This window comes from Corvus brachyrhynchos, unplaced genomic scaffold, assembly GCF_000691975.1.
Source record: "Corvus brachyrhynchos isolate BGI_N302 unplaced genomic scaffold, ASM69197v1 scaffold633, whole genome shotgun sequence".
Classification (NCBI taxonomy): Eukaryota; Metazoa; Chordata; class Aves; order Passeriformes; family Corvidae; genus Corvus; species Corvus brachyrhynchos.
The window spans coordinates 3,240,286-3,264,839 of record NW_008237435.1 but is presented as its reverse complement, the minus strand read 5'-3'; the positions used below and the strand labels follow the sequence as shown (position 1 = coordinate 3,264,839).

The 24,554-nt window shown below is 35.6% G+C and overlaps 1 protein-coding gene across 4 annotated transcripts in view; it reads left to right on the top strand.

Annotated features, from left to right (window-relative positions):
• Nucleotides 1-24,554, top strand: part of CUNH8orf34 (chromosome unknown C8orf34 homolog) — a 128,481-nt gene that overhangs the window by 58,935 nt on the left and 44,992 nt on the right. For all 4 annotated transcript variants that reach the window (XM_017731250.1, XM_017731252.1, XM_017731251.1 and 1 more), the window contains one exon: nt 17,349-17,484. In XM_017731250.1, the coding sequence (XP_017586739.1) occupies nt 17,349-17,484 (136 nt within the window). The remainder of the gene's footprint in view (nt 1-17,348; nt 17,485-24,554) is intronic.

Genomic DNA, 24,554 nt, shown 5'->3' with positions numbered 1-24,554 from the left:
TCAAACAAAAGGATACTAAGGAGATAAAGTAGTCATAAAGCAAAAAATGAAGTGCTGTCATGGATTAATATCTGCCCATGTGGCAAAATAATAATAATTAATAAATACATGATGCATTTTAATATTTATTATTTTAGCAATCCAGTAGCAGTAAGTTAAATATTCTAATATATTAGAATGTTACAGTTTAATGGGAGGTACATGATAAGTGAGGTGATATTTATTACATTACACTAAAATATCCAAGATGGTCAGGGCCAAAAACAAGTGAAGAATTTTCTAAAAATTAACAATATTATATTAGGTGTCTTTTGTGATTGAGAAATGTCCATGAACAGATTAGAAAGAATGATTTGTCCTACTGCTACAGTCTTCAGACAACTAAATTAAAATGAATGGTTGTGATGATATGTTTGCAGGCCCAGAACAGCTGTGAACATAAAAGGAGCCAGATACCTTTGACCCATCCTGTTAGGTCAAAATAATAACACTGTCTACACTGGATATCCTGCTTTCCTGTGTCTTTCAGTTGTTCCTGTGTGTATCCAGTGAGCTATCCTCATCCCAGTTTGGTATAAAGCCTCTCTGTTCTAGGCACCCTCAGAGCAGATGCAGCAGAAGGGAAGGACATTGGAAGATGTGAGAGGGAAATGACTGAAGACAGACAGAAGTTGGAGAGTTTTATAGATAGCAGTTTAGAGCAGGAATGAAAAAGGAAATGCAAAATCATTAGTGAGTATAAATTGATTCTTACTTGGCTTCTGACAGACTTGCCGCAGGAGATTGTTGGCTGGAGTTGTTGCCACCCTCAGCCATCTGCCTTGCCCTACACGTTTAATAGATATGGAAGCCCTCAAGGCAGAGACATCTGATCTGCTTGTAAATCAACTTGTGAATCACTGTTGTTTTCAGCCCAGTGCATTAAGGAGAGCTCTTTCTGCCTAGGAGAGTAGCACTGTCTGGCAGAGGAGGGAAAGATGCTTTCTCCTGGTAGCAACTTCAGGCAGGGTGAGTCTGCCAGAGACCTTACGTATTCAATATTTCAAGGACTAAAGCTTACTACTAACTACTGAAAGCTGATAAAAAAGGAAATGTTTGTTTTACCCGGGGTTTATTTCAGTGAGGAAAATGTTCACAGAAACACAAGTGATTTTAGCGTGATGTAACTCAATAGTGATATCGCCTGTATATTGTTTTTCACCCTGTAAGTTTTCAGCCCCTGTTTTCCAGTGAGGTTGGTTTTGTGTGGACTTAGATGATTTTGTAAGGCATGCCCCTCAGTCTTTGAGTTCTAGCCCTTTTAAATCTACTGTCAATTTTCAACTGAAACTGACAGTTTTCTAATCCAGGAAATTTCCTCCAATTCCCTGGAAGTTGGTATCTGCCTAGAAGACAATCTCATTAGTACCATCCTGAAGCTTCAGTACAATGTAAAGAGTTACTACTGCAGATTGATCACTATTATGGCTCTGAGACAAACAAAGCGTCTGCTGGCTTGCTGAAGCATTTTGGGACAAGCTGTTTGAGTTAATGTAGAAGAGGAAAAGAAGAAAGGTGGGTAGAATTACTAGAGAGGGGATACTCTAAGAAATATGGAGAGAAACAGCTGATATTAGCGTGAAGGAATTATTGAGATGTAACACAAATCCCTGAGAATTCAGGATGCATTAGGTTTGCGGCTTACAGAGTAACTAACTCTACCTTTCTTGTGTGTTTTAATTTCCTTACCAGGCTGAATTTTAATTTTATTGTATGTTGCAAGATGTGTGCTTTTACCATTGTACATGATACCATGCAATCCTGAATTAAAAATTTAGAAGATAAATGTAATTGTAAATGCTGCAATCAGCAAATAATATGTAAAGCAGTGAATAACATGGGAGAATGCAAACTTGTTAAATTACCTGTTCTTACTTGGAAACAGGATATTAAACTTATACTAAAAGGCTGTTGCTTGGCCAGACATTCTTTTTATAGTGTATTGCATGTGAAGAGCTTCTGAGAGTGTTCTATTTTGTAAAATTAAATGGGAGTGGAATACTGGTTGTAATTGCTGAAATCAAAAAAAGAGGACAGAGGAAGAATAAACATGGAGAGGAAAGAACAGAGTGAAGTAAGAGGTTATTTATAGCTAAGTACAAAAGGAGCAAATGTGGGTTTTCCACATGGGAGCTCCTCTGATATTTTCAGAGCTCAAAATGCAATTTGAAGAGCCTCGATAAAAATTAGCAGAGAGTGAGATTGAAAACAAAGAAGTGAATAACAGCATTTCAACACAGGTCTTCAGCCCACCTAAAATTTCAAGTATTCCATTTATCTTCTTTGATTGCTGCCTTAAGAAATTACATGATTGAACTTCCATCAGGTAAAATTATGAGTACTGCAGTAAAAGCCCTGCAAGAAAAGGATAGTTTCAAACACTCCAAGTCAGATACCACTACCAGTGCCACCTTTTGTAAGTGTAGGCCTTTTTGAGCAGACCAAGATTCTCATTAGCCTTTGCTGCGTTTCACAGGGTCGCTGTGGTACACAATACTTTGGGTTTGCAAGTTCACTGTAGTAACTGCACTGCACCTGCTAACATCAAAGGTAGTGCTGTTACCATTTTCTTTAATGACCCAGCATTCATGAAGCCGTCGTTCTTTGTATGTGAATATACTGGCAGTAGGTGTTATTATATCTAGGACATTTTGACAATTATGAAGAAAGGGCAAAATGTAGTGAAGGCTATACTTCAAGAGAGGTGGTGGACTGGAAGTCTGTGGAGACAAAAAGAATTCAGGAGATGAGAAATTCACAAACAGAACAATTACTGAAAAGATAAATCAGGGGTAATCATCACTTTATAAAATCACAAAATAGGAATGCTGAAAATAAGTAAAAAATAACCTAAAGAAGCATTTCAACTGAAGGCTGGGCTGTCATCAGTTATCATAAATAGCTACTGGACCCTGTGCATAATTAGTGAGGACTAGAAGGGTGAGGGAGAGACAAGTACAATAAGAATATGCACTAAGTAACAAGTCTATTAAAAGAAAGCATGGCCATGGGCAAAGATTAGGAAAGAAAGAGGAAATATGCTAGATTTAAATATAAGGATCCAAGTTATCTTTGATATTAAGTAATTTGAAGTTAATGGAGTTGTAAAAAGTAAAAGTAGACACCGGAGGCTGTTGTACATAACTCTATTTGGAGTCCTTTCCTTATTTCACTTTTTTTTTTTTTCCCCCTGAAGTTGGGAGTGTTGATTTAATCTAAATATCAATTTTTGAAGCAAATTTATGTTCTAACCTTTTGCTTTGGAGTTGTGAAAGTTTTGACAGTTTCTGTATGTTTCTCTGTACTTAACTACTACTGCAGTGATCTCAAGATAATACATACAATATTTGTGCATAAACTAAATGCAAAGCAAGAGTTGTTAAAGTAAAATTTAAAAATTAAATTAAAATCCTAAATTAAAATTAAATCCTAAAATTAATTTCTAATATCTAAAAAATACTTAGTCTAATTGTAGGCTATAGGATTTCAGTCCTATTCCAAGGAAAATAGAAATGATATTTTAGATGATTTAGTATTGCTATTTTCTATGAAGATGCTTCCTGGTGGTATCTTCTATTTTAACTTAAATAACAAACCGTTGCCCTGTTTTAATGTAGCTGGTTTTATACCATAGACACTGAGTTGAAAACAAATATTAGGCTGTATTTTAAATTCAGCTTTTTTCATTGCCTGTTTAAGAGGGTCCATGCCTGAGCAAAAACCATCAGAGAAGATACTGATGAGTGAGTCACAGCTGAGCGCAAAATCAACGCAGCAAGAAAGAGAGAACCTTCCGAGAGATGAGCTCCTTGGCCCTGCTCGCTGTGGGTCATACAAGCAAGGCTGCTGGCATAAGGATGGGACAAGTTACTCAGCTGACATGGGGGACATGGGGTCTGACTCTTCCAGTGGCAGCACAGATTTGGTTTAGCTTAAACTGATTGTGAAACTGCTCCTTGAACAATAAGCAGCACAGGGAGCACACTTAGAAGAGTTAAGTCCTGCTCCACTGCAGTAAAATATGAGTTTGGCCAGTGATGCATATAAAGCCAAGGTTTTGCTGTGAGGGAGTGAGATCATGGCAAGAAAGATGGTGAGTGACCTTTGGAAGAATATCTAGAGGTGAGGATGGAAATGGTTAGCAAAACATTGAGATATTGAGCATCTGAAAAAGAAATTAAAATTTAATAGGTTTTGTGTGTATGTATGTGATGTTAAATGCATAAAGTTTGTACATTCCTGGACTAAACAGCAGAGCTTACAGTGTGCCTTTGTGACAGAAGGAGTTTTAAACATGAAGGTTTCATTTATTGGCTTACTGTTTTCTAGGTTATATTGAGGTAGCCCAAATTTCTTCTCTGTAAAGAAATGGTATATCTTTGAAGTATCCAATAATGAAGGAATAAAATAGAAATGAAAAGAATTATAGTCGTTCCATTGTTTTTAATTCTCTTCATGGAAACTTTACAGTCTGGGAATAATTAAATATAAATAAATATGCAAATAATAGGATTTGTCAGTTTTGATTTTTAACCAGATGCAAAGAGAGACAAATCCAGTTGTCTTCAAAAAGGTTGTTTCCTTTATTTTATTAAAACCAGAAGTTACAAGGAGATTGTTTTATGTTCAATATGATGAGAATAAAAACTTGAAAAGGTAGTGTAAATGAAACTATAAAAGTACAAAATTGTTCTTAAAAGCATAGTTCATAATAAAATAAGTGATAGTCACATATTTGTCCTTTTCAACAAAAGCAAAGAGCATACTTTCTTTTTGTCCAAAACATTCCTACATTATTGCAGAATTTAAAAATATTATTGACTTTAGTATTTTCCTATTTTTGAAGCTATAAATGCTGCCATTGAAGTATGAAAGTAATATTGCATGTAATCCTTTCTTAGTCTTCCTTCAGGTTTCTTCTGATGAGTAATTTCAGCTTCAAGATTGTTCAGACAATTAAAGTACTGTCCAGCAGGCTAGAAAAAGTAATTTGTATTATATAAAAAATGCATTTATTGTTTTTAAATAATTATTAAAAATCATTATGGTTTATGTGAAGTGCAAATGAAGGCTAACTAATTTTATTCTGATATGTAATCTTTTGCCTAGCTAAACTGAAATCATGAAGCTTTGAGATTGAGAAGATAAGCCATGCTTGCCATGGTCATATTTTACAGTTTTCATGTAGAAATAGTCCTCTTGTTGCATGTAGATATCAGAGCACCTGAAGGAAAATCAGCTGGTTTCATGAACACAAGAGAATTGCGTTCATGTCCTGCACATACCTTACACAGAATTGCCATTCACTGTGGTAGTTCCCTGTTATCATACAAAGAAGTAACTGAACATTTACATCCTTCTTGAGACATTGAACTGTGAACCAAAGTCCTCATTTCTCTCCTACACGTAGAGAATACAGTCATTCCTAATTAATGCTTGCTTTAATGGAATTGTTTCCTCTTGCTCTCTAAAAAATTACTTTGGCACATCACAGGCAAATGCTTTTTCTTGACATATGGATTACTCTAATTTTTATTTAGGGTATTCAGAAGCTGAGTGAATCATTGTCATTTTTACATATCCAGAGGAACTTTATGTATAATTTAATCCCTGTTTCTGACTCTCAGTCAGTTGCTTAGTGTATAAATGACTAAAGGCAAATGTGAGTTAATGTCTGTGGAAAGACAATTCCTCAGAACGTCACAAGATTTAATTATTCAATCACTATCACCTAACTGCAGAAGTACTCTAAGTAATGTTTGGGGTAGAGGAGACTTGTCAAGGTGTCTGACAATAGTTTCCAGACCTGTTTCTCCATTTAGCTGTATGGGGAGATGTAACCATGCGGGGGATTTTATGGAATGGTTTTCATGCTTACTTGGATGTCCTTAGAGACACAGAAAAATCTTTTGACATATTTGAATATTTCTGAGAGGAACTGATTTTCCTGATGTTTTTCAGGAAATGGGTAGCAACTGGGTTATGTCCTCACAAATAATTAGATTGAATTTATCATTGTGGGGTTTTTTTATGAATATTCACAAAATGATTTGATAAAAACAATACTTTTTTTGGTGAAATTTGTTCTAAATGTATGTCTGGTTACCAGGGACAAAATGCTGTTAAGGTCTGACAGAGCAATAGTTATTTTTTTTGTCTTTGAATATTAATTTTCTATTGATGTGTTCAAAAGCATTGGTGAAACTTGAATAATATATTTGCTTAGGGAACCTAAACTCTTCAGTTAAAACTTCCAAATTCTATAAATATTGTAATTATACCACCAGTGACTTGGGAATTGTCTTTCTGATAGTCGGTTCTTTAGAATTTGTTTGGATTATATGGGTTTGATTTCTTTATATAAGACATAATTTATAATTTGTAAATGAGCAACAGTTTGGCAATAATTCACATCATATTGAATCTTCACATAGAGAAATTCTCCATAAAAATAGAACATTAATCATGTGGGGTACTTTCTCTGGTGTGTTGGGAAGTTGTGTCAGCCTTTTGAAATGGTTCTGAGCTTCTTAAACTTCTTAACCAGACTGTTTTGAAGTGTTCATCTGAGAAGGAACTTTGATGTTACATAGATAATTAGAAAGGTCATTTGGGAGCTGAAGAAAGGGTTTCTGTGGATATGTTGAAGCACTGTCAGATATTACAAACTGTTTCTTGTGTTTTGGGAAATTTAAAGGCTGTTAAATTTGAAGGAGTGCAATTTAATTGAGACGACATAATTTTATGAATGTCAATACATTGTATCAAATTTATGTGTAGGCTAGTTTCAGAATAATATTTGTATCTGTAATATGGAAATCGATAAATTGTTAAGTTTCGAAAATTTCTTTGATCACCTTTCTAACTTGTATTAATTTTCAAAGTAGCAAGACTTATCTATTAAGTCTGCATTCACTTAAAAAAATCTTTATACAGTTGTATCATAATATCAGAAATAATTTAATTCATGCACATTACCGTGGTTCAAGAATTTTAAAACAGATGAGGAAAAGGTGGTGAGAAGGTAAGACACTGAGTTGGTAATAAGCCTAGCAATCTTAGCCTGCTTCTCATGTTCAAGCTTATTTCCAAGTTCAATTGTATTAGATTTTATCAGCTTGGCATTGCTCAGTTAAATACAAAAAAAAAAGGCTATGTTTACTTGGCATATGTAATACTTTAAAAAAAAAAATTGAAAATCATATCTTTAATGTGGTAACACATAGTATTAAGAATCGTATGTTGATAATATATTAGGAATGCTTTTCCGAAGACATGTGAATATTCTGATAGAATCATAGTTTTGAAAAACTTTTATTCTGTGTCTTGAGAGAAGCAAGAAGCAAAATTACACTAAATTTTAGTTAAAGCAGCAGTGGTGAGTTGCAGATGGGGTATCATTCTGTTAATGTAAAAATGATACCTGGTTTGCTTTTATTTCTGATACTTCAATAAACACGTTCATATTCTGACTTGTTAGTGTTACTTAAATACCAGATGCTTTTACCCCTTAGGGTTATGGCTCTGGGAAAAGGGCTGAGCCTAACTGATTATGAAACTTGTTTTCATTGAAGAAGGTGGACCTACCTCCTCCTCTCTTCCTTCAGGCAGAGCCATAGGGCTCCTGTTGTTTCCTTTACATGGATCTTAATGCTTGTATTGAACCCTCAGTGTGCAGCTCTACAACTCAGTGCAGCTCTACAACCTCAGTGCAGCTCTACAACTCTACCAACCCGCATACAGAAAATTCCACCAAAAATACAGTATTTTTCATATGCGTTCGTACCAGAGTCAGAAAAGAATCAAGCACTGATATCACTGGGAATGATAGAAAGGGGTAAGAGCATAGTAATAAGTGGGACTTTATCACTGGAAGCAAGCTGTTGGAATACAGAACTGAATCCTTAGTGACTACAGGTTAGCACCTTGGAGTGTGACCTCATTTATCCACCATTTGAGCTAGCAGTATTTCAGGGCCTGTGAGGTTTGCCAGTGTGCCTGAAGATTGAAAACCAAGAATTACTTGGCATTTTTGTGTTGAGCTAACTTTCTTCTTGGTGCAGTGCTACCTGTTTCCTTTTTTGCTTGAAATAGATCTTTACTGCTGTATATTATTGAAGATGCTTTCAATTTAGACTTCTTAGTTTTTTTGGGTTTTGGGAGGTTTTTGGTTTTTTTTTGTTCTTCATTTTCTCTGTTCTTCCTGTTGATGTGGTTTGTACTGTGACTTTGTCTTTATTTCATTTTTAGGTTTTCTATCAGTCAAACTGCCTGCAGTCTAGGAAATTAGTACAGATGGTTCTTTTTGAGAAGGAAAATATACTGAATTAGAACTTAACTCCTGTGATACGATGTACTCTTTTCTGCTGTCTCCATCCAGCATATGATGATTGTGCTTCCTACTGTTTTGTGTTTCCTTTACACTTGTTTTTTCACAGCTCTTAGAGGAACATTTGATATCTGATGTTGAATTGGCATTCCATTCTAGAGTGTCTGACTCCCTCTTAGTCAGTGATAGAGTAGATAGAGTGGTTAGCCTGTGGTTTTTATCCTCCACAAGAGAAGGACATACAGTGACTGCCAGGGGATGTGGTTCACATTCTATTCCACTGCTGTGGACTCCAAAGTTAGACATCTCAAGATCTACCTGAGATTCACAGCTCTCATATTAAGGAGCTAAAACCAAAGGGGAGAAATTTGGAACGTTTTAGATAAATGTTCAGTCTATGGAGTCATGGAAAATTCCACTGGAGTTCAATGGAGTCATGATTAACCTTCATATGTCTTGAGAAGCAGAATTGTCAAGTAAAATTTTCTGATTCATTTACAAGATGATTCTAATCTTGTGAAATGAGATATTCTGGAGAAATATGTCGTTCATATCCAGAAGATAAAGTAGTGTTGAGTAAAAGCAAACATATCTCTATGATGTTTAAGATAGTAGGCTTGAGCTAACATTGCATGACCTAACATGCTGTAATGCCTGACTTATTTTTAGGCAATAATCTTGTCTTGGAATATTCAATGAAGGTGTAGCAACAAATTGTATTATATGTACCACTAGACTATTTTCCATTTCAGCCAGGTCTCTGTCTTGCATTGCAGCATTGCAGCAAAACCAAAAACCTTATTTTCTCTTTTCCAAACCAAAAGCATGAGCAAACATAACCCAGTAGTGCACTGAAGTCATAGGTTACACAAAGCAATCTAACAGAACAAACAGCACCTATACAACATCTCCAACTGCACGTTTTTCAGTAACCTAAACTTTCTTTAAAAAGCATTTAGTCTTTAGTACTCTCCAGTAAAAAAGAAAAATTATTGGAAAACTGTGTGGTGTATTTGAAACTTTATTATGGATGTGTGGAATGGTTTTGACATACCTGCTAGTTTATCTGCTTGACCCAGCTGGGGAGGTAAAATTAAATTCTTTTTCTACCATCTTTGGAAAGATGTCAGTGGTATGAATTTAATCAATGATTGAGGAAGAGCATGTACTGTCAGCAGTGATGGCATTGGTATGCTGATGGTATCCAGCTCAGTGTCTGCTTCTTGGAGTGTAGACAGTGCAGTCTTCCAGATGTCCCAGTGTCTGGCCATAATAGGGATAGTGATACAAAACAGATGGTCTTGTCTCAGGACAAAGCAGAGTTGATGCAAGCTGATAGAGGGATGGGGCTGGAAGAAATGGCAGAGCCTCGGTCGTTTGATGCCATGCTACACTCATCCTGGATTCACACTTAGCAGAGGTAGCAAGGAGGGCAGCTGTCCCTTTGCAGGTAGGCAGAAGTTGAAGAACAATAGAAAAGATCCACAGTATGTTTCTTCTAGTGTTTTATCTAAGGGTTTTGGTAATAATCGTAGAATTACTGACGTTACTGTCTCAGTCAGGACTTGCACCTAGAGCTCACTAGGAACGTTCACATACAACATACGAAGTAACCATTGCTAAATGTGCCTGTGCACACAGAGAGTTTAGAGATTTCTTTGCTGTCTCCCTGCCTGCCCAAACTGTCTGGTCTGAGATCACTCATATATGAGTTCCTAAATTAAATGGAACTTTTCTAGCACAAGAGATGCAATAGTGCCTGATTGAAAGGCACTTTTTCTAAAATGGGAGATGTGCTAGTTTGTCAGTAGAAAATTTAAGTTGTATAAGCATCTTGCTTCTTACTTAGTGTGTTTCTCTTTTCATGAAGAAAATTCTCTGAAGGACAAGTAAAATGTTTGACATTTTAGAGATATTTGGAATTAGAGATATTTGGAATTCAACCATTTTAATTTCAAAAAAAAAAGAAATTGGAGAAATAAGAAATTTGCACTGTAGGTATTCTTATGTGTGTAGGTTTATGAAAGAGAACATACATACTGACACTCCAGAAATCCTTGGACTAACAGTTTTTTTTAAAAAAAACCCTCTTGGAAGGTTCAGTGTTACTGGAAATGTTTGGCATAAGACTATTTGTAATTTTTATGCTTTGCCTCAACTTTCATTTTAATAAAAGGTGTATGAATTTCCACTGGCCTCTCAACAGCTAGGATTAATCCAGCCAAGGAGCTGGTAGAGTAACTTATGACGCTGCAAAGAAATATGAATGTGGCCCTCAGTGCAAAAATTGATCAATAAAATGCTAATCAGGTTAATATTTTCTCTGATTGGCTAAAAATGCATTGTAGTTGCTCTATGTTTTGTAAGGTATATTGAACTAATGAATTATTATTCATTTTAGCTCATATTTGTAAAACTTCATATAAACAGCATGCAAATTATCAGTTTAATTCAAAATAGACTTAGTAAAGAAAAATGTAAGCAATAATGTAATGTGAAATTCAATATTACAGATATATATTGTAAGGCACATCTGTACTATGTTAACCAAATACACTTCAAAAATATTATGGCTGTCTCCTCTTTGTTAAAGAATAAAAAACCCAAACTGAAACCTTTTAAATATACATTCTTTTCTAATGCTTTGATATTTTCATTATGATAGAAGAAAAACTTAGGGATTTAAACATGGCTTTTTCTATTATTCTGAAAAAGCTTTTTTTGGTGGTTTTCTTTAAGAATGCAGAGTTGAACTGTGGCCTAAATTGCACATAAATATAGTGGTTGCAGGAATGAGTGACTTAAGCATTGAAACTGATTAGAAATACTGATCAAAATTTGCTTTAAATGTTAAAAGTTGCTTTACTTAAAGCTAAGGTGCAAAAAAAAAAAAAAAGGAAAATGTTTACCAAGGGAAAACATTCCTTTAGATGCCTTCTCAAGTCCAGAATTTCCGGTGGTTTTGTGTATTATCTCATTATGACCTTTTTGAGGTTCTGTATTATTACTGTGCAAGCACTGATGTACAATTATGGCAATTGCAGTAATGCATTGCAGAATGTGATACAGCAAGTGAAATATTCTAAATTTTATTTCATTGGAAATGTAGAAGTAATTCAAGTGTTCCAAACAATAATAGATTCCCATTATTGTAAAAATAAAGTTTTTGAAATAATTCATTAGCACTGAATGAAACTGCCTGGTTGATAGCTTAGACCAATGAGTTTGAAATCCCTACTGGTAAGGAGCAACCATAGTTGTTTAGTCAGTTTTAGTGGCTGAACTGGTGGGTGAGCAGTGGTTATTAGGTGATGTTAGATCCCTGGCTTACCAGTAGGGGAATGATAAGAGGACATGATGCCAATTCTTTTCAGCTGTGGTTGTGGACTTTCTCATGTAAATAAAATGAGGCCATAATTTTGCATTCAGTGGTTTGGGCAGTTGAGATATCCAAGATTTGTGTTTTAAACTTCATCTGCCTAATTTGGAGCAAGGCTCTGAAGCCCCTGTACTGCATCTTATCCTCTAATCTGCATCGCATCCTCTAATTCAGTGTTCCATCAGTCTTGACCGCAAGTCATTTGTTTTCAGTCATAAACAAATATCATGCCTAGTAGAAAAAGGGAGAATAAGCAGGAGCCCTGTGGGCCAGTGCTTCATGTAGTTTTTCTAAGATACTGAAGCATGCTTTAATGAAACTAGAACATCTTCATCAGAAAAGGCTACTTCCAATGTTAATTCCAGTCCCAGCTGGGGGAAAATAGAAAGAGGGAGAAACTGAAGAAAGATTCCACTCACTCTTGTGGTTAGAAGTGAGAACTCGAATCAATGATTCATTGTATATTTCGGTACCTGCAAACAATGCTGCTTTCCCTACTCCCATGTTGGTTTTGTGGTTTTTAGACTGTGGAGTGAATTTCTGCTAGATTGGCTCTGACATCTGATACAGGTAGAGGTAGATGTGCAAACTCAAGGACTCAGCAGCATCATGTTTCAGCTGGGTTTGTGTGCATCCATCAATGAAAGCACAAACGTTTAGGGAATTTATTGTCAACTTGAGATGCTTCTTAAGTAAGATATCTTCAGAACATTGTGTTCAAAAATCTAAGGAGTAAAAGTCTCTTGATGTATTTAGAATATTTGTATCAAAAGTCTATGGCATGGGTCTGAACTAGGCAAAATTCTGGTATTTGAAGATGTTTTTGGAAAATCATATTAGAACATATGTACCAGACTAACAACGTTGTCTGCTCCATGACATTGAAGAAACAAAAGATGTCATGTAGTTAGTGTACTGCAGAAGATAACTCCAGTTTTCCATCTGTTGAAGCAAATATTTAAAATACCCCATTCAGGAGTGGAGCATCAGATATTCTAAGTTAATGATTCTTCTGTGTCTGGAAGCCTAAGTCACATTATTTCTTTAGGAATTAATGTGGTCTTTTTTACTGGAATCTCTTGATATTTGGCAAGATAATTTATCCAAACCAAAGAGGATTGGTTTACATAGTAAGACACATAAAAGTATGACATATAAAGCAGCTTAGATTCCAAAAGCAGAACTTCTATCAGCAGTAGGATTTTGTTGATTTGTGTTTTTGGGTTTTTTCTTTGTTTGGTTTGTTGTTGTTGGTATTCTGGGGTTTCTTTGGTTGGTTGGGGGGTTTTTTTTGTTTATTTGTTTGTTTTCAAATGAGATTAGTAGAGCCTGTTAAGAGTCTGCGCATCAGCCAACAGGCCTTGACAAATCAATGCTATATACAAGGAATACGTCAATGTCTGCCACAATGTAAGAACACTACCTTGAGAAATTCATTGTTTCAAAGAAAGAGGCATTATTTTACTGGTTTACCAGAATTGCCTGGTGGCATGCAAGAACATAAATCAGAATTCATTATCTGAATTTTTACTCTTACATGAAAACATTTAGTGCTTTTCTTAGTATTAGACTGAACGACAAACTGAGCTGTCATAGACTTCTTCCAGCTTTGAACCTTATACTACTTGAAGTACTCCTGGGAAATTACTGCATGTTTTATAATAGAGGAAGGAGACAGAAGTGACTGGATCATATAAAATAGTACAACACATGAGCTGATGTACACATGACTGGATCATATAAAACAGTACAGCACATGATCCTTCTGTGCAACTAAGCTTTCACTGTGTGTTATAGGAGTTTTGCATAAGAAGAGCTCTGTCCTTAAAGTGAATGGTGTGCAAGTCTTATATGTGTTTGTAAAATGATTCCCAAGACAATAAGCAATCTTGCACAGTTTCTAGAATACTTGGCACTAGTGAGTGCCCCTTTCCCTCTCCCCATCGCTTCCTCCCAAAAAAGAGAGGAAGTAAATAATTGTAAACAATGTCCTATTTAAAAACATGACCTTGTTATTGGGCTATATTCTTGTAGAGTTGAAATAGATAACTTTTTTCCCCCTTCCCTTTTTGGTGAAAGTTTTCTATTTAAAAAAATCACAAAGAATTAAGCTTAGTGCAGCATTATTATTAATCTAGAAAACATCTGGTTCTGTGCTGTGCTATATTACACTTGTGGTCTTTATCTCACTTTCAAGTATTTTTGTCTGTGGTTGTTTGGCAAAGCATGATGATTGCAGCTGTGTGAATTGATTTTGGTAAATTGCTGATTTGATAAAAATGTAAGGTTCTTTTTGCTTGATTCACAGGTACTTTTTTTAACCACATGGAACATATTTAATGGAAATTGCTATAGGACCGGGGCTGGGTTTTCACATACCCTATTCATTTAGAGAATAGCAGAGAGTGAACATTAAAGAAATACAGTGAACAGTCATGCATTAAAATAACAAACTTTTATTAGCATAAATGAGATTGCTTCATTTATGTGAACTTCCAGCCTATCACTATACAAAGATAAATAACCATTTTCTAAGGATTTGAGAAGTTTCACCGTATTCTTGTCTTTTGTGACACAAGCAGTCACCAGCTTGGCTTTTCTCTCTTTTTTTTCTCAGTGAATTACCTCATTGCTGCTCAATAAAATCACGGAGCCACTCAGCTATATCATTGCTAGTTGGTCTAGCAAAGAATACAAAGAAAGAGAAAAGATTCTGTGTCCAGACCCTGTAACTGCATTGACTTCTCAATGAAATCCTATTTTGCTAAGACTGGTTCTTTCCGATGGTACATAGAAACATCTGAACCTTTGAAGTTCTCTTTTTTTTTCACTCTTAAAATGCTGTATTGCATTCATTGATTGTATTTATATTAATAACTTTCCTATTTGTGATCAAATATTTTTCTGCAAAGCATACATGAATTATTATGAACAATATATACACATACATACAGAGTTTAGTACTCAAACTTCTGTGTGATTTATTGTTTTATTGCTGCCGGGTTTTGTCGTTTTGTTGGGGTTTTTTTTAATTAAAGGCCTTCAACAATGAATGTGGTTGATCTGGAAGATGGCATATAAACTTGCTTACAAACTCAAAAATCCCCATCCAATCCCATTTGGGTATTGCAAACCAGGCAGCTTCTCAAAGCCGTGTTGCTTTAGTGAGAAAAAAGTTCAATATCTGCACTGTAAATCTGAGGTATCCAGAAGAAACTGAAATCATTCCATGCTGATGCGGAGGTGCAGTAATCAAATTAAATAAAATGCTACAGTTAATCTTTGGATTTGGTAGATGGAGTTATACTTCTCTGCTTAGCTATATTATTAACAGCTTTTTGTAGCTTGCCATGGACGAATTCCATCCCATGTTGAATTAGATCAATGAAAATTCCGTGAGAAAAATTAACAATTGTATATGATGTAAGGTTTTGGTATTTTAAATCTGCATTTTGTGTGCACGTTACTGCTGTTGGTCTAACACCATGTGACAATAAATCAATACTGCATACTATTCTGCCTACTTGTCTATTGGCTACAACTACAGGCAGCTCTTGAATCCACATTTCTTGGACAAACTTTCACTTAATTTTCTCTTGAGAGAAAAAGGCTGGTAGTTGACTAAAATGACAAAAAGGCATGGGTTTGATTTACAAATTCAAACATAAAAGTTGTCATGGAGGGCAGCCTATATCATTGCTTTGTTGAAACACTTACTCGTCTGAGAGCCAAAAGTTAATCAAGCAGAGAGCAGTAGAAAACCTTATTTAAAGAAATCACATCTGTTTAGTGGGAGAAAAGCCTGAGGCATATGCTTCAATTTCTTTTAAGCTGTAATTCATCCAGTGGTTTGCATCTGTTAAAAAATATGGAGATTTTCGCACCTCTTTAAAGCACAATTTAACTGTATTTATTTTAATATATAATGTGTTCCAAATACAGAATACCTTTTCTGAAATGACTCATAGATGATTGATTTCATAGCTCTCTTATCATATAACCTTCCAGGTCCTTTGAATTAGTTTGTGTATTAACCATACATGAAATTTAACAGAAAATATGTTGAAATGGTGTAAAATGATGACAGAAACTTCAGTACAGTTGTCAATTTATATCAAGGCAACAAATTGGCTGGTGGGGGGGTGGTGGGGAGGAGAGTTTTCTTAAGCAGTGAAATAAAACATTACAGAGAAGAAAATGTAGTTTAAGGACTTTGGTCACAAAATTTTCATTTGAGTTTAGCCTAGCTGTTATTGAATGTTGCATATTAAAATGCGTGTCTGCCCAAAAGAGTGTTGTTAACATGACATAATCCTGACAATCTTACCACACTTCACTGAGTTTGAAGCACAGTGGTAAGAGTAGGGTCTATGAATTATAGAGGACAACGAGAAGTATTTCAGGAAAAGATTTGGGGGATTGTATCTCATTCTTTTGTGTCTGAAAAGCACCTTGGTTCTCCATTGTGTGTCTATAATGATTACTTGTGTATTTTAAATTCTAATTGAATTTAATTGGATATTAATTCTAATATGCCTCCTCTGATTTTAAGGTTCTCTGTGATTTTTCTCCATCTGATATTGGGATTTAAAATCTTATTGTACTTCCTGCTTCATTTAGATCCTTTAACATTAGGTTTCTTTTGTAAATGTAAACATATTTCATATGAACATATGTATGGAAGACATTTTAAGTAGATGATGACATACTGTGTACTGTAAACCATATGCATCAGTCAGTACATGGAATGGTTACATGGTCAGTATATGGTCATTTCATAGAAGCTAACCAGTGCTTTGCTTGTTTACATTTCAGTTAAAGTCTAATCAATTTATAAACAAATGAAAATTGGTATTTATAGATACATGAGGCATAGAGAACTTGCCTGTTTTGTGTTAGCAAAAAATATAGAGATTAATATCTAAAGAATGGCCTGACTGTAAACCAAGAGAATACATTTACAATCTGACTGAGCTACACTATTCCAATGTGATCTTGGGAAAAAAATTCCCTGAGAACCTCTGCAGTCTCCCTTTAAAATGTGAATGATTTTACAATAGCTGAAAATTCAGTTACTATTATGAGTTGCCCATATTACAGGAATATGGTAGATTTAAGTATGGATGTTATGGTCCCTTTCAATGTGATATATTTGTCCATTTCACATTTTCTGGGTTTAGCAGAACACTTTTATTTTAGCAATATTTTTTCATTGCTAAGTGAATAGATGATGAAAAAAACACAGAGGAGTAGCATACACTCAAAAAATTTATTTTTGTCTTCAATATGTCTTGCTATTGGACAGCATCTCTTGATGACAAGTTTTTTAGAAATGAACCAGATAAATAAAGATTTTAAAAATATGCAACATGGTTTGATGTGGAAATGATACTGAATATTTTTAAAGGAATCCCTTATAAGAGGACAATAATATAAAAAAATAAAAATGCTCTCAAATGTCTTTTCCCATTAGTATGCAAGTAATTGTGTTTTCTTCCTGATTTTTGAGCAGTTCCATTTTTTAGTGATTCTACAGGTGAGGCTCCTTTATTGCTACAAAATTTAACCATGTGTTCATCCTATCGTTCTGTCTTGTTGCAGAGGATCTTGATGATCTCAGAATGGAAGGAGTAACAAGTGTGGTATCCTCTGGGAGCAAATTCAATCAAACTCGAAGTGCTCATACGGCTGAGCCTCAAGCAAAGGTCACATTGAATATATGTGCAAGATGTGCCAGGTAAAATCAAAACAAAACCAGATCATGCTAACTAATGCATTTTTTCCCCAGGTATTTGGCTGTGTATTGTGCTTATGGGCCAGGTGATGACCTCTCCTGTGCTAGAAAAAAAAAATTACTTAGCTACTGACTACCCTATCACCTCTGGCATTTGAATGGTGCAACTTATGTTTATGCTTGATATATCGCATCAACAATGCATCAAAGAACATAGTCTGAGGCCTTACTTCACAGCTTGAAACTATTTTAAGCCCTTCTGTCTCTGAATTTCATTAGTTATTTGAGCTTCTGTGGTTTTTCAGGGGATGAATCAGGGAATTTAAAGGTTCAAATCCAATTTGAAAAGCACCTGTATAAATGGAGATTTAGTTGCACAGGTGCAGTTCAGGATTTCATATAGTTGCTTCTTAGTACTTTATAATCTCATCCTGTTTCATCTCTGAGAAATAATTTAATCAGGTTGAACCTCTTTTGGTTTTGACAGCTGGAAATAATTTTTGCATTTACAGTATGAAGGCCAAATAAACAGGATGGTATTCCTGTAGCTTAGTCAACTCGAGAATGCAACACTAACAGAAACCCCTTAAATTTCCTGGATGAATTCTTCTATGTAGACAAAAGCTCATTTGGAGAAAGGATTTAAGCCTGTTTAAATGACAAAACTAGCCTTCTCACCCTTCTGTTAATGGTTCAGATTAACAAGAACAATACAGAGGCATGCCAATTTTATCTGCCTGCCTTTGCCAATGGCTGCTCTATTGTGTAGTTTGAGAGCGGATTAGCCGCTTGTAAATAAAAAGCAACCTGTGGTGAAATTAAGTCAAAAGTTTGGCCATATGCCACCCTACTTTTTTCTACTTTTTTCCCCCATTTTTCTCATAAATTACTAGTTTTCTAAAGCACTTATGTAGACAGAGGGGCTTCAAGACATTTTCTGATGCTCTGGAAGCATAACTACAGGCATAATGAATCACTCGTGCAATAGCATCTCTTTAGCAGGGTTGTGGAGCCTCAGGGAACTTCGGCTCACAGCACTGTCAGAGTAGCAGTGACTGGATGGCCTTGTAATTCTAGAGTTTTGCTTGTCAGCAGTGTGGCCTTATGCTTTAAGAAAAGAGCAAAAAGAGCAAACAAGCGAGTCATGGGATTCTTCCCAATTCATACAAACAAATTGCTTATGTTGTAAAATGTTTCCAAACAACTACCTACATGAATGTGTGGCACATTTTTTCATCTGCCATCCGTTGTCCATGGATTAACAAGTAGAAAGGTAAGGAATACAGAAACCTTAAGTTTTCTAAATGGTCGTTCTGAACTTACATAACATCTTTTATGGATTACTATGGAGGTTAATTAAATTTTGAATTCCCTAAAGTAGCTGCTAACAGCAGGGTGCCGAGATACTATATATTCTCTCAATCCTGCACACCAGGGAACAAACAGCTCAGATCTTGAGCCAAACCTAGCAACCTTGGCTATTGCTATTGTTCTTTAACGGCCTGTAATAAACGATTCTGCCCTCTAAAATATGAGCTGGGAGAGAAAGATCTCACAAAATTCCTTTTGTCACTTATCAGAGAACGCAAAACTGTGTTTTATTTTGCCTATACACCTTCATTAATTTTCCTACCATGTTTAAGGAAGTTGGTGAAGAACTAGATGATGCCTACCATGACTGATTCTTTTCACTCTAGTTGCAGTTTAGCAGTTTCTTTAAACTTTGAAGGAATTAAAAAAATACACAATCTCATCAGGAGCAAGGGAAGTCAAAAGAGAAAAATGGGTATTTCTATTGTATTCAGTAGTGAGGAAGCTCATTTTTTCTTCAAGGCGATAAAGTCTATCCATTCTTTTGGAGCATTCCTTCCTTCTTACTGAGGACACCTTTCCTCTCTTCAAGACAGTTATTAGTACAGTTAGCTCTCCCTTCAGTACCTTCACAGGGTTTTTGTCAGGAGCAGCTGAAGTAGTGGGTACAGACAGTTGCATAGAACAAGTGGCTTGTAAGACATGAAGACAGTTTTCTTCCTGTTTGGTTTCAAGAGCAATTAGATTTTCTGTTAGTCAGTAATATGGCCATTGAAAATACTGCTCTATAAAATTAGTCTGAGTGTTTGGATCATCTCACTGACTCAGTTTCTCAGTGTTGGCATTTGTTTCCATTGTAATGACAAAGGCTAGTATTTGATGTAAGGTCATACAGAACCTAGTAGTGTATTAATTTGTTTTAGAAATTATATTTTTGTGTTTTCATATTCGATTTTCTAAGTAGTCCTGTGTGCTGTACAGTGTATATATAAATACTATGTGATTTGATTGTAGACATGTTTGAATACAATTGAAAAAGAAGTCAATATAAGTTGTTATGCATGCTTTTTCTTACAATTAAACAGATATATTTCCTCTTAATGTTACTCATTTTTCAGTTGTACAAAGTGATTTGAAATTAATTGAGCTATTCATGGCAGTAGTGTTCTGTAGATAATAGGGTTTGTCAAGTCAGATTAGCAAATTAGGGTTGCTGAAGGTATTTTGGCTGTCATTAGGAGAAATAACGACTTTTTACTTGAAATTTAATTGGCAAAGTTCCAAATGTTAGAAAACGTGCTTCATGGCTCAGACAAAAAGTTGAATTTTACTCATGCATTTGCATAATTGATTTCTTTCACCTTGCTGTATTTTTTTAAATGCTTTGCTCTGATTACTCTCCAGTCAATTTACCTTCTATGACACCTCCTTCAGACATTCCCCCACTTTCTTGGGTATATTGGAGCTTTTCTGAGAGAGGTTTATTTAAACAATCAAAGGAGTTTTTCAGTACTAGCTTTAATTAATTTGGCTTAATATTTTGTTTCCCACTTGGAAAGGACAAATATTCTTATCAAAGTTCCACCCTACTTTGTCATTAAAATAGTGTGTAAGTTTTGGACACTCCTGCTTCTAGGATTACATTTTCTTGCCATAGATCGTTAGCCTCCTCATTATTTGAGAATTAGAGTGAGCAGGTCTATGGCTATGTTTAGGTTACCTTAGCCTGAGAAGAGTGCTGGTTTCATTTTGTATACCAAATAAAACCACCTGCAGTAGGGTGCAGCTATATGTCTTATATTTCTGTGGCTTCTGGAGCTTCCTACAATGAGAGCGCAGTGACTTGTGAGAAGAATGGACTGAACCGATGGTTTACTCCATGCTGAGATACTTGTGATCAGACTTCATTTTGCTCCAGTTTAGCTCCTTCCCTTTGTTCCACAAAAAAGGAATGCCAAATGGAAGTGACTATAGTTAGAGATAAAAACCAACTTTGTTACAAGGCCAACTAAATCCAGTTTATATTGTGGAGGAAACCTGCAATGGTGTTGAGGCACTGTATTTGGGAAAATATTCTCACTTGCCCTAAGTCTCTTAGACAAAAGTACAAATTTGTTTGTGAATCATAAGAAATGAGACTCAGAATTGACATAATTGAACTAGAATAAAACTCCCAAACTTGTAAGTTTTTTTAGAAACTGATTTTTAACCTTCAATCATGATAATTTCACCAATCATCTTCAAATAATAAATAGGTAGATAGTTATCACAGACCAGGTCAGTTATTTTTAAAGAAGATAAAGTTCTCCACCCAGACATCTAGGAAATAAAAATGGGGAATTCTTTGAAGCTATCACACCAAATCAGTTTTTACAGCTTATGATTTAAAAAACTGAAACAATCTTCCCAAAACCACCAGAACCCCAAACAACCAACACCGCCTGCAAAAAAATTCCCAGAGGGAGATGAGAAATTAAAGGAAGGGTTAATTCTACTGGAGTATAAATTGGTTTGTAGTCTGGCATATAACTGTAAGAAACAGAGAGCTTACTGTTTTCTGTATAGATGTTTCACACACGATGAGCGAAATGCAGATGGATAACAGCTTTAAGAGGTTTTTCAAAAGGGGAAGTAGCTCCCAGAACAATGTTATTCCCATAGCTGCTCTTGGACTACAGGGCAAGTTAAGTAGCATATTAAGTCATCTAAATAAAGGGGTGACATCATTCACAAGGTGGAACAAAACAAGGTTTATAGATACAGAAAAAAGGCTACAAAAAACCCCCACCCTGTATTTAGAAGGTTTGCTTTTTTCTATTTAGCCTGAAAAATTAGCAAGGACACTTCTAGTAAAACAGATCTGTATTTAGATTATTTGAGCAAAATCGTTGTAATAATTCCTTCTTTTTCTAAGGGCACAGTTGGTCTGACTGACTTAAAAAATAGACTGACTCATTCTGTAACATGTTTTTGTGAATCCTTTCTCACATACAGGCAAAACAAATGAATTTCAGGTTTGGCCAATGAATCATAAGACATCCTCACACATTAGCAAAACTTGTATGGGTTAAATAGAGATTTAAATGACAATTTGTGAAAGCCAAACAACACTTCCATATTTCTCATCTGTATTGTTATTTGCACATTGAGCGTTTTGCAAGAATTTAATCAACCATAAGGTAAAAGATAATATTAATGTACTATTGAATGAATTACAGGGGGTTTTCTTTTTCTTTTTTCTTTTTTTTAAGGACCACCCATTAGCCTTGTATGCCCACTGCCATGCTCAAAAGTTAAATCTTGTTCTTGTGGAGTCTTGCCAATGCATTCCTGAAAGTAAGAAGCTTTTTGTTTTTAATAGCGCAAGGGCTGCATTCATTCTTTTTAACATCAATAGAATACAAAAAAGGGGTTGCATGTGATTAAAAAAGAAATGGGATTATAGAAAACATACTGTGCCACAAGCTTGAAGGCTTCTGAACAAGAATGTTGGGAAGGAGCACTAGTCGCATACAAATGTGGGTTTGAGATGCAATGTTTTAGTTAATATTTTAAGATTAGCTAAAGCAAAAGGACAGTGTAGTAAGGCCTTTTAACATATTAGAGGAATCAAAAATATAGGTATAAACAAACAAATTACATCTATACATTAAAAAAAAATAAATGAGGCTTTTCTTACTGTCACCATGGGATGTGGAGTACAGTTCAAGTGTAGTAACTTGTATCCTTGAGCTGTTAATGTAGAATAAATGAGGTGCTCTGTGTATGCTGCCATTATAGATATTTTTGGAAAACTTAGTTTGAAGAAAGTACTCAAAAATTCTCATGCCAGTCTGCCTTGCCTGTGAAACCTTCATTGTTACCCTGCGCATCATCTGTGAGTTTTACTCCTTTAGGATGTCTTGTCCTCCAAACAGTCTTCAAGTTAGCTTGTTTATTTACCAGTTACCTTTTCTTTAACAATTTGGATCTTTTTAAGTCTGGTTTTCTCCAGTAGTCTCCACTATGTCCCTGCATACCTGGGATATAATCATATAAACTGTGTGGTACTATATGAAATTTAAGAATCACATATTAGTTCACTGCCATACACCACTGGACTTTGAGCAGATCTTCATGACACACAGCCCAGGAACCTACAGGGGAGGAGACAGAAGAATTGAAGGAGCCAGCTATAATTTGTCATAAACTTCAGATTAATGGTGGAAACTATGGAACTGTTGTTTGAATTGGCCATCATATATCTCTAGAAAAGAACAGGAATTAATTGGTTGGCTGGGGAACTCTATGGTGTTAATCTAGCTTCAACCATTTTATAATCTTAGAGTTTGTATGGACGTGCTTTATCTCAGTATCACAAAGCTCTAGCAATACTAATGAGACTTGAGGTCATAAAGAAGCATTTGGTGGAAAACTTGATAATGAGCTGTGAAGAAAATAGTCTGAAGCTGGACAAGTGAATCTAGTTTAACTATCAAAAGCAGAAAAGCAGATGTCTGTAAAGAGGGAAAAACTGCTGTTAAAAAGCCATTTTACTGTATGCACTGTAATCAGACAACGCTCTTGAAACTTCAGACAACAAAGAGAAAAATTAATGAAATTAATAACCCCTATGAGTAAGATCATAAATACTGATTAAAAACTACATTTAAAAAATGGACAACGATAATGGAGTCCTGGAAGATTTCCTCAAGTAAAGGAAGGAAGCCTGCTGATCTTCCTCAACTTCCACTCTGCACAAGATCCCTTCCTTATTGTCTATGAATAGTCTGCTCTCTTTGTCGTTGTGTTCCCTGAACAGAAACCATTTTCATGGCTGACTTGTGTTTTGAAATGAGATGGGTTCTCCTACCTTGTCCAGGCATGTAATCCCAAAATAACTCTAGAACTGGGGATGGAAGTGTGTCAGGGAATGGATACTGCACCATGCAACATCGGGATAGAGGCTGATTGGGTAGGGTGAGAAAGGGGCAACCTCCGGCATCCCCTGTAGATGGCATAGGTCCTGGAAGAAGGAAGGGTGTAACTTTTGTTTCTGGTGCATTTTTTTGGCAGGTGGTCTAGGTTTATGTTCTGCCAGATTAGACTAAGCCATCACAGTAGATGCTTCTGCTCTGTTTTCAGCAGACTGCTGCTGTTCAAGTCCGACTGTAAGATTTCTTTCCCAAACAGAGCCATTCTGGCATCAGTCACCTCAAAGGGAGTAATACCTTGAAAATGCATGCAGGACTAAATGACATTGAAACTCCATGGACTGTTTTCCCCTTATCCTGACCGTATGTAACAGTATGTGCTGCCTGGGTGACATCATAAAAGGCTATGTCTGTATTGAATTCTAGCAGGAAAAGTTCTGCATGTGCAAATATTCCTCAGCTGCTACATGAATTGTCAAAACTGCTCTGTGAAGGAAATCTGCAGATGCTAATTTAAAGGTGGTTCAGGTATGTTTACATGAACTATAATCATCTCTTTAACTGCAGTGTTAAGGGGTGATGGAATTAGGAGAAAACCTGATTACAGTGAATATAAAATAACTGCCTGTTTTTCTTAATAGACTCTAATATTATTATTATTATTAATCAATAATACACAGATGTGTCAGAAAGAATAACCTCTCAAGTTCTCCATATAATCCCTTGCTTGGCTCTGTACACTGTGATGTAATACTGGGGAATGGGCACAGGTAAATGTGTGGTTTTGTACATGTATTTGCATAAAGAATAGTCTTTGTATGTCTGCCCAGTAGTGGTAAGGCCAGTGTA